We start from the raw sequence: 18,096 nt of genomic DNA, 5'->3' as shown, positions 1-18,096 counted from the left end.
TAATCTCAGTTCCTGCTGAAAATAACTTCTACTGTTGTAATAACTAAAACCAAGGATTTCTACTTGCTCTTTAGATAAATTTAAATCACAAACTAAGTGATTAAACTTTCCTTGCTTAATTAAGTGTGTGGCATGTTGTAATTTTCTAGTTGATAGTCCAAATCTGTTGAAGTGGACAGTGTAGGGGCATTGTCCAGGCCATAGTAGATGTTCACTGCTTCCTTTATCCCGTGATTTTGGGGGACCCGGTAATAGCAGTCTACAAAGTTGTTTGAATGAAGCTTAGTTCATGAGGTAACGTTCTAAAATGCTGTTCACAGCTTCTACAGCAAGATATGTCTATATTATTAGAATTTTCTGTGATGCAGTTACAATTATAACTATATATAATTACTATATAATTGTAACTATATTATTAGAATAGTCACATTTCTTATAAGGTAAAGTAGAAGGGGCTTTTTCATGCACTAAGAAAAATCATATCAATTATTATGGGGGAAATTATATATAATTGGTCCTATAATAATCATTGGTGGCTTATACTTGAAACTTACTTTGAGATATCTTCTACACTGGCTGTCCTTGGAGTACTTGGGTTTGTTATTCCCTCACTTGGATAGTCTGAAGCTGTAACACTCACTAAAAAAGAAGAGAAAAAAATGCTTTTTCACTTAAAATAAAAAAAAAAGGTATATAAGGAAATCACAAAAAAAAAAAAAACAAAACCCAGAGACCACAAATTTATATCCATAAATGATTAAAAAAAGTATTCTAATGAAGAACTGCCTATTACATAAAAACTTGAGCAACTGTCACAACTGCTTTTTCTTGTCCCAACATTTAAATCTGGTGTGTCCTGGTGTTTTGTTTGCTCATGTGTTCAGTCATGAATAGCCCTACTGCAGAATTGGTGATTGTGGATTTCTTCTAAATCATTAAAGCAACCCAACTTTTCAAATGACTTTTTACAGTTATGGAGTTCTACTAACTTATAAGATTGCGACCAAGTACACTGCATTATAGTTTTTGAACAGCTGATAGGTCTTTTATATATATCCATCCAATGGCAAAACTACAATTTCTATTCCCCCCATTCTCTTGAACAACCAAAAAATTACTTCCCCCCAACAGTGGTGAGTGGACTGGCTAGGTCTTGCCACTGTATCCATCACTCCCACATCTATAGTGTTACAGGTTTCCAAGATCTCATCTCCCCCATGATAGGGACTCTACTTGCCACAATGCATATATTAGGACCAATGTCAAACTACATTATCATTTTAGTCACTTCATAACTCAAATCCCCTCTCCCGTCATAAGTAAAATTTTATAGAGTAATTTGTTTAAAAGGCCTTCCTTATTCATTTGTTCCTGATTCTTCTTAAATTCCAATCCTATAACAAAGGTAAACAGTTTTACAAACATTAAGTTGCATTAGATCTTTCTACTTGATCCTACCGCTAGCTTGTTAACTTCCGTCCCTCTAAAAACTCAATTTTGTCTTATCACCCTTTTTATTATTTTGCATATTTTTATTATGTGATATTGGTAAAATAAAACTGAGAAAATATACATCATAATCAAATAATTAACCTGAGAAATCTGTTGTGATTTGTTTTCTTGGAAAACAGATCACAACAAACACACCAAATAAAGCTTAGTTAATAAATATGGTAGCTACCTAATACTACCTATTCTTTTAGTATATACATATATACTAAAATAATTTAGAGCAGGGGTGGCCAATGAGTCAATCGCAGCTTTAATTTTGGTCGATCACAAAGAATTTTAAATACACAGTCATCCCTCGATTTGTGCAGTCAGGTATATTACCAAAATTTTATATTGTGCAGTGGATTTTGCTGCGCAATATAATTTTTTTTTGCGAAGTTTCAAAAATAGGAATGAAGAGCAGATTCTGAAAATTTATTTATTTATTTATTTTTTTGCATAATTGAAGGTTTCATTGAAGGAAAAACACATTTCACCATAATAACGTAAAATACCACAGAATTCCAGATGTCGATATTATTGCAAATGCAATAAGATTGAGCTTACTATCCGTTTATAATTAGATTGCACTAACAGAAAAGCCCAATAAACCAGAAAGTGCAAATTGTTTTATGGTCGTGACCTCCAGAAATAGCTTTAGAGAATTATCACAAAGGCATTCAAAACTGATTCTTATAAGGATATAACCAAAAAGATCAATAAACGGTGGTGTGTTTGTCTGGTAATTTTGGAAACACCTTCCTCATTCGGGAATCCTCTTCATCAATTATCCTACGTTAGCTGTTCAGACAGAATATTTTTCCGGTTCACGCAACTTAAAAGTGTTTTAATCGGTAAGCATTGCTTTTGCTGATTTAATAACTGGACAGTACTTATATGTTCATTTAATACCTTTTGATTTAAAATGAATACTACGAAAAAGAGTAAAATGTATTATTTTCATCAAGAGTGGGAGAATACTTTTTTGTAATGGTGAAAGAAAAAAATGTTGCTATTTGATTTGCAATGCTTCTTTGGCTATATCCAAAAGAGGAAATTTAGAAAGGCACTTCAACGCACTCCATGGTACCAGTCGGATTTTCCACCGAATAGTGACCTTAGAAAAAAAATAAATGAGAAGAACTTAAATCCAGATTATTCGCGCAACAAAATTTCTTCGTGACACGTAATTTACAATGTAAAGCAGTAACTGCAGCATCATTTAAAGTGAGTCACCTTCTTGCAAAAAAAATGCAAACCATTTTCTGATAGTCAATTCACCAAAGATGCATTTTTAGAAATAACAGATTCTCTTTTTGAAAATTTTAAGAACAAAAATGAAATTAAAAGTGCCCTTCAAGATCTGCAATTATCTCAAAATACTGTGATGCGACGCATCAAAAAAATGAGTAAAAATGTGAGCAAACAATTGCGTACTGATATTGCTAATTGTGTGTCTTTTTCTTTACAACTGGATGAATCTACAGATGTCAGTAATACAGCTCAGTTGCTCGTTTTCATTCATATGGTTTTCGATGATTCTACCACCAGAGAAGAACTGTTGGATATGGTTTCGTTAAAAAAAAGAACTAGAGGTCTTGATATCTTTAACTCATTCAAACATTTTATTGAAAAAATTAAATTACCACTATTTAAGCTCATATCAGTAACAATAGATGGAGCTAAAGCAATGATGGGGCATCTTAACGGATTGATCGTATCGTGCCAAAAGGATGATGAATTCCCAGATTTTTTGTATCATCCACCAGCAAGTGTTAGCCAGCAAAAGATTAAATACTAAAAGTGTTATGGACATCGCTTTCAAAATCGTGAATTCCATCAGAGGACAATCTCTTCAAAGGAGACTTTTCAAAATGCAACTCAATGAAAATGAACCAGATCTGATATTACACACAGATGTGATGTGGCTGAGTCGGAGTACTCAGCCAATTGTAGTCGAAGTTTCTACAGAGATTTCGAAATTTGCTGAATGAAATTAAAATATTTGTTGATCAAAGGAGAGTTGTTTATCAGCAGCTGCAAGATATGGAGTGGTTGTGTGATCTGGCTTTTTTTGGCAGATTTTACCAGTAAATTAAGTGAACTGAATTTGGAATTACAAGGAAAAAATAAAAATGTGGGTGACATGATTAGTAGTATTTCTGCATATAAATATCAATTTTTGGCAATGGCTAAGGATCTCAAAGAAAAAAAAATCCGACCATTTTGCAAATATGCAAGAACATTTGCAAAAATATCCTGTTTTTGAATTTAATAGTGACAAATATGTTTCTGAAATTGAGAATGTTGTGGCCGATTTTGAAAACAAATTCAGTGATTTTAAAACAATTGAAGACATTGTTCAATATATTTCTTATCCATTTAATGTCGACTTAGATACGAAGCAAATTGCAGAAAAAAATCGCCGCGATTTTTCACATGGAGAAAATATTACTTGAAAATGAAATTATTACATCGTGAAATGATATCTAAAAGCCAGATCATCATAAAAAGACTTTTGAAAATATGTTTGCTGAGAAAAGTACCCAAATGTAAAAAGTGCAGTGAACTTTAAATTCCTGTTTTGGTTCCACATATCTGTGTGAATCAGCCTTTTAGTATTTGAAACAAACAAAGACGAAGAATCGCTGTGCTCTTACGGATTTGCATACAGAAGATTCTTTACGGTTGGCTTTATTACAGTACATCTCCGATTTTGAAAGCTTGGCAGATGACACGAAGACACAAACATCATATAAATTGAAACCTTGAAATACGTATGAGTTTCAAATAAGAATTCTGAATTGTATTGAATTTTAAAATGTATAAACGTGTATTGAATTTTAAAATTTATAAACAACATTTTTCAATATGTGTTGCTTAACTTTTTTAACCTTGTGCAATGAAATTGAGATGGTAGATCGCATCAAAAATTAAGTTGGCTATCCCTGATTTAGAGCAATTTTACACAGAAAGGTAAACTATAAGTGTCTCACTAGGTTTGCCAACAATGCCATGAATATAATATTAAAACTTTTATTAAAATTCTAATAAGTTTAAGAACACAATATGAAACATGATTTTCTTAGTCTTTCTTAACTACCAGATGAGGTTAAAAAAAAAATTTCCAGTAACAGCAAACTTTTACTCCTTTGCTGTTTATCCACAAAGCAATAAGTAAGTAGTTTTTCATACTCCAAATTGCATAAATTTTGTCTGACAGAAAAGAAGAGTAAAAACATACAAAATACTTTATGCATTTTTATTTCAAATTATTCCAGTTTTTTGCAAATAATTGCAAAGCCTACTGAAATCATTTTAGATCAAATATCACAACTTTAATCATATTTAGCTCTTCTTAAAGGAAAAACTTTTAAGAACAAGATGTAGAAAAATATAAGATGTATGACAGTTTGATTAAAAAGGAAATAAGGAAGACAAAACAGACATGGATGGAGGAGAGATGTGAAAGGATTAAATATCTACAAAATAAGCATAAGGAACATCTAGTCCACAAAGAAGTGAAGAAACTATGCAACATCAGGAAAGACTGTGCAAGCAGCTACATTCTGGATAAAAATAACAGGGAATTGTTGACAAGCAACAGAAAAAGGATAGATGGCAAGAATATCTGAGGGAGCTATACTGGGAGGAGGACAGACAACTGGAAAATGACAACACCTGAACAGAAGGTGAACATCAAGACTTGCTGATGGAAGAACTGGAGAAAGCAATAAAGTCAATGAAAAAAAAAAAAAAAAAAAAAATGTTCTTGTTTATACTCCAGCATGACCACAAGGTCAGTGGAGTTTATGATAAATCTATCAATACAAAAGTTAATCGTATTTAGCAGTCATGGGCTTAAACCCTGATCCACTCAAAGAGTGTGTGCTACTGCATTCACGCTCCTGACCACTCGGGTATGTCAGGCTTAACAATAACAAAGCAATTGGCATTGGTAACATCCCAGCCGAAATGCTCAAATACCTCGGAACAAGAGGAAAACAACAGCTCCTCAATATTTTAAATAATGTTCTCAATGGAGGTAAGCTACCCCTTGACTTTCTGAGATCCATCTTTATTCCCATACCAAAAAAGGCAAGAGCAGCAAAATGTGCAGACCACCACACAATAAGCCTCTCGATGAAAGTCGTCTTGAAGGTGATTCTACACAGAATTGAAGGCAAGATTCAAGAACAAATTGGAAAAGACCAGATAGGTTTAAAAGGGGGGGGGGGTTGGCACAAGAGAAGCAATATTTTCTCTTAATATACTGGCAGAAAGAGCAATTGAACATCAGCAGAACCTATTTGTCTACTAATATAAAACTATTATACTAATATAAAACTCCTCTGGAAGATATCTTGATATTTTCCACGTCCCATTCCCGCTTTTATTTGTCTTTTCCTTAGTCTGTTGTTCTCATATATACCCTGCAAAACTAGTACAGGGGAGTCCTCATTATCTGAGGATAATTGGTTCCAGAAAATTACACTTAAAACGAATCCACTTAAAATGGGGACCAAATTTTCATAATGTGTATTATGTACTTGTACATAGTAAAAAATGGATTAAGGAAGCTGAAAAACGAGACCATTATTTTATTAGACATTTTTTATTATAATATGTTGAACAATGTAAGGTTAAGTAAAGTTTATTGAAGTTACACTATTTTTCAGTTTTATGAATAAAGAATGAATCCAGAGTTTGCTTTTTTTAGCTATATTTTTTCAGATAAAATTGTGTCATAGCATTTATGTTTTTTCCTTAGTCTGTTCGTGCTTAACTTTTGCTGCATGATCATGAAGAGGGTCATTCTCACAAAAATATTCAAGTGCTCAGTCAATTTTCTCAAGGGCTTCCTTTAATTTTCAAATCCTTGTCTGGGACTCGGATACCCCCTGTATTGCCATCTACCTGACATCATGACCTTTTGAGTCTGCCACTGTTTGCTAAAATTGATGCATTCCAAAATATGCTAGAACACAATGGAAAATACATATGCAATCTGTAGACAACTTATGGATCCCATATCTCTGAACAACATGATTATGTGTATGATAATGCTATGAAAATATGTCACAATATTGGAACAGAATCCTAACCTCAATACCATGGAATGCTGCTACACCAAAATGGAATACTACAAAGCACAGCTAGAAATCTCCCCCACCCACAAATCCATCTTCAGCCACATAGTCTACATTGCTATAAAGAAATGAAACAAAATATCAACCCATGATAAAAAAAAACAAAAAAACTGGTTCAAAGTATTCAAAGCAGATAAGCTTGCCAATTATCAAGAGAGCTGGGAAGTATTTCCAAAGCCAAATGGAAATAAATTTCCTGAATGTATTTATCTGTATTTTATGTTATTTATCTTTTATATTCTTTATAAATTTTTTTAAAGGTATCAATAATGTATAAGATATTAACTTACATGGGGGTGTGACCATTCTTGTTGTATCTTGTGTAGGTGGAGGAGGTGGAGGTGGAAGCGAATGATTCATATATACAGTTGGGGTTATAGATTTAATTACAGTTAGCACAACTCGGTCAGTAGTAGCTTTCAACGTTGCCACAGCAGCTTCATGTGTTACATTTTCTAAGTTTGTTTCACCTACCTAAAAAAATACATAGAATAAAAAAATAATATGAAATTCACTGCATTTCTACATATTTCATTATAAACAAAGTGAGGAGCAACATGGTCAAAGGTGGCCTTATTTGGAATGTTCAACTGTCTGGACATTCCACTAGAAACAAATTTTATAACAATTTATTGTAATACCTCTTATTATCTTTATAGGTATATAAAGAATATTATTAAACTATAGAATATTATTATTATTAGGTATATTAAGAATATTATTAAGAGCAAAACTGTGTTGCCTGTATGTGTATGCATATATATATATTTTTATGTATTGACATTTCTAAGTGTGAGTAGTTTCTGCCCGTATTCTATGTCTGGCTATACAGCAAGTGGAAGGTGAAATTAGGTAAGTACTTAAGACAGCAATAGACACTCCTGCTCTCGTATGCCTATTTAGCCCGTGAGCCTATTTTATTGTAATACTACTCAGAAAGTAAGTATAATGGTTAATATTTAAAAATTTAAATTTAACATACATAAAAAAATTGAATACTTAAAGCTAGTTTGAATACTCAGAAAGCAAATTTGATAGTTAATATTGTAAAATTACAATATAAAAATGAATTCTTAAAGCTAGTAAATCTTGGAATAAAAAAACTACTCAGAAAATAAATTGTATTAAAATAAAAATAGAGTTCTTAAAGCTAGTAAGTCTATTAATAAAAAACTAATAAAAACTGTAGTTATAAAGTGAATATTTTAAAATTTTAGATTTTAATAAAAATTGAGTTCTTAATACTAGGGAGGCTATTATGGTAAAAACTATTCAGAACATAAAATTGATGGTTAATATTTGTTAAAATTTAAAAAATTTTGTTTGTAATGCAAATAAGATGATTATGGTAAATACTATTCAGAACATAAAACTGATGGTTAATTATATTCTAAAATATAATTGCAAAAATTGAGCTCTTAAGGCTAGTGAGGCTATTATATAGTTGATGGTCATTTCAAAATTAAAAGTAGACAAAAAATTCTGGATACACAAAGATAACCCTTACCAAATAGCAAATACCTACTTAATCCAGGGCCATTACTGACGGTAACTTGCAACTAATGTATTTTCTGCAATCATATTCTATTTGATATCCTTCCCCTTAAATTTTTTCCCCCAACACTTCTGAGCTGTTAGTGCAATATGAGAGCAGGAGTGTCTATTGCTGTCCTAAGTACTTACCTAATTTCACCTTCCACTTGCTGTAGAGCCAGATGGAATGTGGGCGGAAACTACCCACATTTAGAAATGTCAATACATGAAAATATTTACCTATTGCTCTTTGCAGCTTGCGCAAGATAAGCAAGTATTTGAGAACAATTACAATAAGAATAACAGCTTACAAACCACTTGAATATATATATATATATATATATATATATATATATATATAAATTACACACATACATATACTACATAGGTTTTTATATTTATATTATATTGTTTCATTCATCCATACATTGATGCCTTATATTGATGTATATTGATGCATATTTTTCTGTCATCTGTAAAAACTATTATTATTATTAGAAATTTTTATCATTACTTTAGAAAATATTTACACTGAAAATGAGGCTCCTCTTCGGGTGAGGCACCTGCCCATGGTCGGTTTGGCCATTGTGTTAACACAGCCCTGTCAGGGAGCCATTCTTTACCCCTCTTTCACACCTTCAGCTAGTTACCATTTTTAACTATTAGAAATGAGAAGAGTCTGGAACTATTCACTACCAAATTTTGAAATATACTTTCAAAGAAACCTTCCATAATTCTGTTAGAATACTGTAAGCCATTTCTACAACTATCTCAATTCCTCCAATATAGTTATTACATAAATCTTAAGTCAGATTGCTTTTTTTTTTTTCTTTCATCTAATCTTTTAGAGCAAACATCTAAAAAATTCTTGTTTGCCACCACTTTTTTAAAAATTATTATTATTATTTTATTGTTTGTTTGTTTGTTTGATCACAATCCAGCTGTTGCAGGCCTTCAATGGTGAGCTCCCTTTCATTAGAACTCAGCCAGGTCTTTTTTTTACTGCATGTATTGTAAACAATGAATGCAGAAACAAAAACAACATTTCAAAAAAAATAAAAAAACATTATAAAAAACAGTACAGTACAGTACATTAATATAATACAATAATTTAGCATAATATACACTGATAAAAATAAGTTTGAAAAGGGTAAGTATTGAAAATTGATACCTTTTATGAGACCTATCCCTGACTGTTATATAAAAAGTACATACTATAATGTACATGTTGTTGTTGTTATTTGGTTTTTAGGAGCATTAGCAACTAAGGCCATATTGCTCCGGGGATATGCGGTGGTCATTTTCTGACCTTTCTGCATCCTCTGTATTTGGTGGTCATGGGCTCAAACCCCGGTCTGATCAAGAAGCGTGTGCTACGCACTGCTGCTCCTGCCCACCTGGCTACGGAGGTGCCTATAATGTACATTTCTACTATGTGATTTTTTTTTTTTAACATAAGATACACATTATAGTAGATGAACTGTACTACTTTTGTTTTGTTGTTGTTAAACCTAAGGTAAGACTAAGCCAATAAAGTATATTTAATGTTTAAAATATAGAAAAATTAAAATTACAATTTAAAGAAAAACGCAAAACATTAATATTGGTTATATTATAATTTTATGTATTGAAAATACACAGTAGAGAAAATAAAATTTATAATATACAACAGAGTATAATCGTAAAATAAAATTCATCTCACAAACAATTAATATGAAATTAAATAATTAACTGTATGTTAATTATTAATATGAACCTAAATTAAATAATTAATATAGATTCAGCACTGATCCTACATCCATTATGTGCTTTGTTACTAAAGCATCCAAAAGTGAGAAATGTTATGTATTATTCAGTTACATTAAGCCAAACATGCATAAATGAAAGCAATGATTTATGTACTGTCATTTATGCACCGTACACAATACTATACAAACATTTAATGTTATATTTTCTCTATCTCATATCGGAGAACATAAAAAAATAAATGAAGTACTTTACATTCTATCAAATTTTTAAAACAGTTGACCGGTAATTGCCAAATATAATTAAATAAATTAAACTACTTACTGCTACTAGCTTATCTCCGACTTCTAATTGACCATCTATGTGTGCAGCACCACCTTCCATGATCTTTGTAACATAGATGCCATTATCTCCAGGAATATGCTGGTTACCAATTCCTCCTGCAATGCTGAATCCTAAACCTTTATTCCCTTTCAGTAGTTCAATTTCCAAAAGATGTGAATGCTGCGACCTTGTTCGTTTTATTAACTGCAAATAGCATTAGGGCTGTTAGTATAGAAATCTGTATATGATTAATGAATACTGCATTTACCAATTACATTATTAATGTATTATTCCAAAAATTTACGAGGCTCACAATATATATACAGGGTGTCTCAAAAATATTGGTACAAACGTTTAGGGGAGGTAGGTAACATCTAAAGGAATGTGAATCGCATAGGAACCCATAACTGGAAACATCACTGTAAGTCGGTAGACAGTGGCAGTCGCCGCACGAAGAGCATGCATCGATATACGAACTGTGAGCTGGCAGACATGCACCTAGTGTATGGATTAGCAGAGGGCAATGGATGAGCTGCTCAACGAATTTATGGAGAACGCTTCCCAGACAGACATGTACCGGACCACCGTTTGTTTGCGCGTGTGCATCAAAATTGGTGAGATTATGGGTCATTTAGAGGTAACAGGAGTAGTGTGGGCACACCATGTTCGACGCGAACTCCCACCATGGAAAAAAGCGTGTTGAATGCCGTCCAGAATAATCCTACTACCAGCACATGTGCCATTGCCTCTGCCTTAGGAGTGTCTCGTTGCAGTGTACAGCGTGTCTGGCATGACGATTCCTTACACCCCTTTCATCTCCAAAGAGTTCAGTTACTGCTCCTCCAAGATCATCCTGCACGTGTGGCTTTTGCGCAGTGGTTTCTCCAAGAAAGTGTTCAAGACTTTAATTTTCCAGCCTATGTTTTGTTCACAGATGAGGCTTATTTCACTCGGGAAGGCTTATTCAATCAGCACAATGCTCACGTGTGGGCTCACGACAACCCACACGGTGTGTGCCCCCATGCGGCAAAACATCGCTTTGCAATAAATGTGTGGGCAGGTATGGTCGGTGACTGCTTAGTCGGCCCATACCTGTTACCATCCCGCATGAACTCTACTAAATATCGGATCTTTCTTGAACAAGTTCTACCAGGGTTACTCGACGATGTTCCAGCAAATATGAGATGCAACATTTGATTTCAACATGACGGGGCGCCTGCCCATTATGGAAGATGTGTTCGTGACCATTTCAACAGGTGTTTTGGGCGTCGATGGATTGGCCGTGGTGGACCCGTTGCCTGGCCCCCAAGTGCACCTGATTTATTGAGCCTTGATTTCTTTCTGTGGGGGGTCCTCAAATCTATTGTGTATGAATCGCCTGTGGAGACGGAAATGATCTCGTGGTGAGACTCGTCTGCGCTGCTGCTACTGTCAAAGAAACTCCAGGGGTGTTCGACCGTGTCTGCCAATCCATGTTGCGTTGGTGTCACGCATGCATCATGTCTCATGGTGGAACCTTCGAGCATCTGTTGTAACATCATGAAATGCATCCATCTCGTACTCCATTGTTAATATTATGTCAAATAAATGTTTGCCACTAATTACTGTCTTGTGTCATTTCTGCTTCTTGTGCCTCTGCTACTACTTTCCCGTGACGTTTCCGGTTATGGGTTCCTATGCGATTTACATTCCTTTAGATGTTACCTACCTCCCCTAAATGTTTGTACCACTATTTTTGAGACACCCTGTATATTGTGAGCTTTGTGATTGTGACAAGAGCATCAAATATCTTATACTGTGAAGGAAAACAAGAATTGTCTCAGCTGTTCCTCACAATCTTACACTACAAATAAATAGCACTTCCCTAAAGAGAAGTATTGCTATTTATTTGTATTGAATGCCATTATCCAGATAGCTGCTTCAAAGACTTGTTTCTTGGTCAGTGAGTAAGCAAGCATCATCATTACAAGACATAACGAACCACTGATGCAAGGTTCAAAAACATGAGAGATGGACAAAGGTGCAGTCAGAGGCATAACTAGAATTTTGGTGAAATATCAGAAATGTCCTTTTAATTTAAACTAATTTTTATTAAATTATTATTATTTAATAACTAAATTAATTTAATTACCAAATGATTTAACAAAATATTATAATTTAATGCTATTTTAATTAATTAAATTAGCAAGTACGCATTTGGAGCAAGGAAGCCAGACTTTTGCTGCAACAGTCAAAAACAATTTTAAATCACAATCCATTTCCTCTCCTGCCATAGGCTGATATGGACACATATCTCATATTGATGCAGTTCTCCTCATATCTGTTGGTGCTTTTGCACTGCTCAAACTTTCATGTCAGTTTTGCATGTTTTTTGCAAAAAATTGGTGTATGTTGTGCCAGAATGTTTTCTGACTAGCTGCTTAGCAACTTGGGATACAGTGATAACTTAGAAGTCTGCTACTTAGTTCTGATCACGAGAGTAAGTGGTTTAGGATGTTTCTTGGGAGCAGAAACAGAGTGGGAAATGTTGTGTAATCATGTCGTATATATCTACTTTGTTAGTATGAAAACCTTGGCAGTTCTACTGGATTATAGTGTCCATTATTTGGTTTGGAGTGTCCTTCAGATTGTTTTCGCTGATCAGTTGTCTTTGTTTTTGCAGATGTAGTGATTTTTTTTTCCAGATATTTCAAGCATGGATTCATCTTATTCAGTCTTTTCTTCTATGTTCATTTGATCTAAAGCTTTCTAGTCTGAAAGGTATTTTTTTGTTGCTTTTCTTTTTCACCCTGTCAGCTTTAGGAGGAATAGAGAATGGCATGTTCAGTGACTGCTCATGTGATTGTGATTTGGATGTTCTTAGTATGTCTCAAGCCCAATTCAAGACTCTCATGGAGGTATTGTTATTTCAGCTTGAGTTTCAATTGTGTATTCTGCTAAGTTCTATTCAAGATAATTGGAGTAATGCTTTTCTAGCATCCTGATAAGTAACTCTGTGTTTTGCTTTATATTTTAGTGGTATTTGCTTTTCCCTCTTACAGAGTTTGCATTCTCTGAAGTAGGCAGAATGCACCCCTTTACAATTTGGACAGTTTGAATTTTAACTATACTGTTTTGATTACTATGTTCAAATGATCCCCAAACAGTGCATCTGGCCATTCCAGAGCATGCTGCCTGTGGATGACCAAATGCTCTGACACTTGAAACAGTGGAGGGGATTTAGTACATATGGTCGGATACTGCAATTCAATTATCCTGCTTTAAGTGACTTAAGTGGTGCTAGAGTATTGAAATACATGTTGGGGTAATAATCCCTTCTTTTTTAACCATGATTCTTCTTATATCTATTGCTCTTTGCTCTCAAAGTTCAATTTTTTTTTTCCAGCTTCTGTTACAACGAACAGATCCCACTCGAAGATAACTATTTTCAATATAGCGTGTTGTGAGGAAAGACGTTTTTTCCTTTCTTCCCCTTATGAAAGCCCAAAACACAGCCTCTTGAACGGGCTGAAGGACTAAACATGGGTTTCTCCACTTCAAGCCTCCAATAGGAAAAGTGGTGATACTGCACCAGTTGATGAGAGTCTTCTACCACCTACTGGAATCCTTCCAAAAGTTATCATCTGAAGCAGCCTTTCTGAATTTCAGGAATTGGTTGTCTCAAATAAAATGTCTCACATTTGAGTCTTTTGTCAATTTTGAATGATCCTACTATGCTCTCCACAGTTTTCTGGATGTCGAATGGTGATAGATTTCCTATGGATTGTTGTGTGGTTGAACGTTTAACCAAGAAAGTTGGTGTTTGCAGTGAGTTCAACTCTTTTTTGTTGAGAATGATTCATTTCCATCATTTTTCCTGCCTGACTGGGCCAGACTGATTGACCCCACTGGTTCAGGTTTATGTCAGTCATTTTTGCTTGTTTCAACCCTGGGAGAGGATTTAATCCCAGTTTTCTGGCCCAATCACAAAGAGGCAGGAGCAGTGTAGCCAGAGTGATCATGTTGTTTAAAAATTAGTGGGTTATTATAAAAGAGAACAAAAAAGAAAGTTGATTTTCCTTTCTGAAAACTTGTTTACAGTTCATATATTAATAACTACTTTTTGATATAAAAGGAAGAAAAATCTTTTAAACTAAATAAGAATTGTAGCTGTAGATTTGAAAAATCACTTTCAAACAGCATAAAGAGTCATTTGATCATGAATATTTGGCACCTGGGGTTAAAGAAGCCTGTGATGAATGATTTTGTTATTTTTCAACTAATTTAGTAAATTTTTGTATCTTGATAAAAGGGGCTGATATTTATATGTATTTCTATTTCAAAATGGTTGATGCTCTATGATAGTCTGGGCAAAATATGTCACAAGAGAATCAAATTCCTGCCAAATTGAGTTAGATTTGAAGGACACAGATTTTGAAGACAGGGATAATGTAGTAGTTGCATCTAGTCATTTTGTTGTTGTAACTTGAGCGCTTGTATAGCAGGCTGTTGACACCAGTGCAAAGACAGTTAGGTAGCTACAGCTCTTCTCCCTGACTCAAGTTACTGAATAGAGTGAACACTAACCAGCATTATTTTACAGTATTATAATGAAAGGTAATTTTGTTAATAAAGTTTGTTTTGTATATTAAAAAAGAAATAATAAACATTCTTGTATGACTGTAATCATCATAACTGCAATAACCCCAGGGGCTCACATCTGGTGAGTATGTGCTTGGCACACCCAGGGTCCTGAGCTGGATATCAGCATTCTTCTCTTTCTTGGCGATTCCTTTCTACTTCTGACTCTTGCTCTCTCTCTCTCTCTCTCTCTCTCTCTCTCTCTCTCAGGGTAACTCGGGAATTTTTTTTGGCTGGTGCAGACTTCCTTGCACCGTATGGCTAATAACAAATACTGACAGATGAACTTCCAGTATTTGTTAATAATAATAATAACTGGTTCCATTTAAAGATTAGCAAATGAGTTTAGAATGAGAATGAATTTTCTTTTTAATCAATCAGCAACCTATCAATCTTTTGAAGTCATGGACCACACCATTCTTAAGATTTAATTATTATTATTATTTTTTTTTTGTTATTGTTTGTTTATTTAGTTTAAGAAGAAAGGTGATTAGCATGAAACCCTGCTATAAGCAAATACAATGCTATCTGGTCCAAAAACAGAAGAAATAAGTGTAGGGTTTTAAAATTAAGAACTTAATCTTACAATTACATAATACATTAAGGCTGCTCAAAAGGCTTTGACCCACAATTTTTTCTCAGCAAACATTTATTAATGTAAGGTGAAAATTGGTATAGATCTTGTTTACACATACTACTTTTGATATATATGTATTATTTATGTTCAGATAGCTTTTAGGCTATCTGAGCATAAATGCTATTATTCCCTGTCAGCAGAATTTCTTTTCAAGCCACTTTTTCACTAGCATAACACAAATACAAAATATTAGCTAAACAATTCAAGCCAAACAGAATACTGAAAACAAGATGATAGTGCAAAAACAATGATAAAAATACCTTCTTAGGATGTACTATACAGGGAGATAAAAATACTGATGTGTTTGATGATTACTGTGTGATATATACAATGTCCTCCAATAACTGGACAGGTTACTAATAGTTATAGGGACTGGCTATGGTTCTGTGGTAAGCATCAGAGCTCAGAATGGATACAGGAACATCATTCTGGTTTATCATACACTTGATAATGTCATATACATGCATTAACTGCCTTCTATACATATTATCCTGACAAGGATTCCATTTTGAGCTCTGGTAAGCATACAGGCTTAATATCACATTGTAGAATTGAGCCCATATAAGTGGAAAAACTATAAATTCTGGCCCCCCCTGCCAAAACTAGATTGCTGAACAGTCCTCATATGATCTTCAATAGCCATACAAAATCAGCTAGACACCCTGGCTGCTCAGTTTCCACTGGTGATAGTGGCCCTTCAGTTTTACCACTGTGAAGCTTCCACAAAAAATGAACTTGTTTATATGTTGCAATAGAATAATTCAATGAAGTTGGAAACTGATCACAATGGCCTTACCGAGCATAAATAGAAATTTATTTTAATTATTCACAATATAAATCTGTATTAATTATTTTACAATATATATATTGTAATATATATTACAATATATAACTGCAGAGGAGGGGAATAAAATAATCTGTATTTACTGATTATTTTACACATTATTTTAATCCCATAACATTATAACATCATATATATATGATGTTATAATGTTATGGGAAGATATATTTTTAGTTCTATTTTAACAAAAGGAAACAGTAGCCATTATAACACAAAACAAATGAGAGCACCTACCAGATGTACAGTGTTTCCAGCTTTCTTGAGTGCATCTACAGCTATAGAATGAGGTATATCAATAAGTTCCACTTCATTCACTTTTAAAATTATGTCATTGACCCTGCAATAATTCACAGATTAATTACTAGAACAAAATGTTATCCCACTATGTGAATATTAAATCTTCTGTTCTATTAATTTCACATTAAGGTGATAACTGAAATAAACAGAGAAGGAGAAACTTACTGTAATCTACCGTCTGCTGCAGCTGCTCCTCCAGGTATTAGTTTGGTAATGTAGATACTGGGGTCATCCCCAATATGTGGGTTGTCTGTGCCACCTGCAATGCTGAAGCCTAGGCCTGCTCCTCCCTAAACAGAAGAAAGGCGGAGATAAAATGAATCTTAAGCAGGTGCAATTACATAATTGAATTCCAGTTATTTTTGTAACATGAAATTCTATATTCACATGTTAGCACTGCATCAATCACGAGAGAGAGAGAGAGAGAGAGAGAGAGAGAGAGAGAGAGAGAGAGAGAGAGAGAGAGAGAGAGAGAGAGAGAGAGAGAGAGAAATATTCCTAACAATTTAATGCAAAATAATAAAAACTAAATAAGACTGGTGTGGATCAAAAACTGATTATACATTTTAAAGTGAGGGGCATCTGCAGATATTGCAAGGTGCAATATCTGCAAGTCAGGCTTGCAGTTAAAGTATTTAACTTCAACAAATTTATTAGTCATATAATATTTAAATTGATTTTATATAGAGACTCTTGAAAGAATTTCTCTTTTAAATGTAGAAAAGGTTGCATCTTAAAACTCTTACATAACTCACTACCTCAAACATCGGTCTCTTGTGCTTGAGGAAGAGTTACATCTAACAATGCAAAAAAAGTAAGAAACATTAAGTTAAATTAATTATAAAATTACCTTCAGACTTTACAAACTCAAAAGAGACAAAAAAAAAATTGTGTATCAGATTTTCTTGAATGTGTTATCTTATAATGAATGCCTTTTTATATATATACTAACATAGCCACTGAAATATTTATTCTTCATCATTTAAGAATAATTCCTTCTCATGTATAATATAGGGAAATCATATTAAAATGGGTTGCATCTCCATAAGTCAGGAGTTGTAACCTATTTGTGGGCCACAAAATATTTCTGAAGGATCATATAAACTGTTTATGCTAGTGCAGTAATAAATAAAATTTGGTGGAGGAGGAAAGTTGTGAACTGCACCAAGCCATGAAAAAAAATTTACTTTGAAAGAGAAAATAATTTTTTTAATTCATATATTTAAACAGTTTATATTACTTATAAATATCAATAATCATATTTTAACTTTTATTAGTTTTCTGTATATTAGTCTTCATTATTAACTTGAACGGGATACAGCACAAAAAAAGGTAAAACACTACTGGTTATCAGCATGAAAGTAAGCTTTCAAAAAAAGCCTAGACTATTTTAAAGATTAAGATTGATGTGTAAAATATTCAAAAAACATTATAATATTTTATGAAAATTTCAGTTT

The 18,096-nt window shown here is 33.4% G+C and overlaps 1 protein-coding gene across 11 annotated transcripts in view; it reads right to left on the bottom strand.

Annotated features, from left to right (window-relative positions):
* Positions 1–18,096, bottom strand: part of LOC150084219 (MAGUK scaffold protein DLG1-like) — an 855,099-nt gene that overhangs the window by 122,607 nt on the left and 714,396 nt on the right. For all 11 annotated transcript variants that reach the window (XM_090375940.1, XM_090375935.1, XM_090375941.1 and 8 more), the window contains 5 exons: positions 16,805–16,929; positions 16,577–16,679; positions 10,245–10,448; positions 6,932–7,115; positions 555–639 (listed from right to left, as the gene is read on the bottom strand). In XM_090375940.1, the coding sequence (XP_090232066.1) occupies positions 555–639; positions 6,932–7,115; positions 10,245–10,448; positions 16,577–16,679; positions 16,805–16,929 (701 nt within the window). The remainder of the gene's footprint in view (positions 1–554; positions 640–6,931; positions 7,116–10,244; positions 10,449–16,576; positions 16,680–16,804; positions 16,930–18,096) is intronic.

The sequence above is a fragment of the Mastigoproctus giganteus genome, chromosome 6, assembly GCF_048544385.1.
Source record: "Mastigoproctus giganteus isolate SK-2022 chromosome 6, ASM4854438v1, whole genome shotgun sequence".
Lineage (NCBI taxonomy): Eukaryota > Metazoa > Arthropoda > Arachnida > Uropygi > Thelyphonidae > Mastigoproctus > Mastigoproctus giganteus.
The sequence above is the reverse complement of the archived record's forward strand: the minus strand, read 5'-3'. Positions and strand labels throughout refer to the sequence as shown.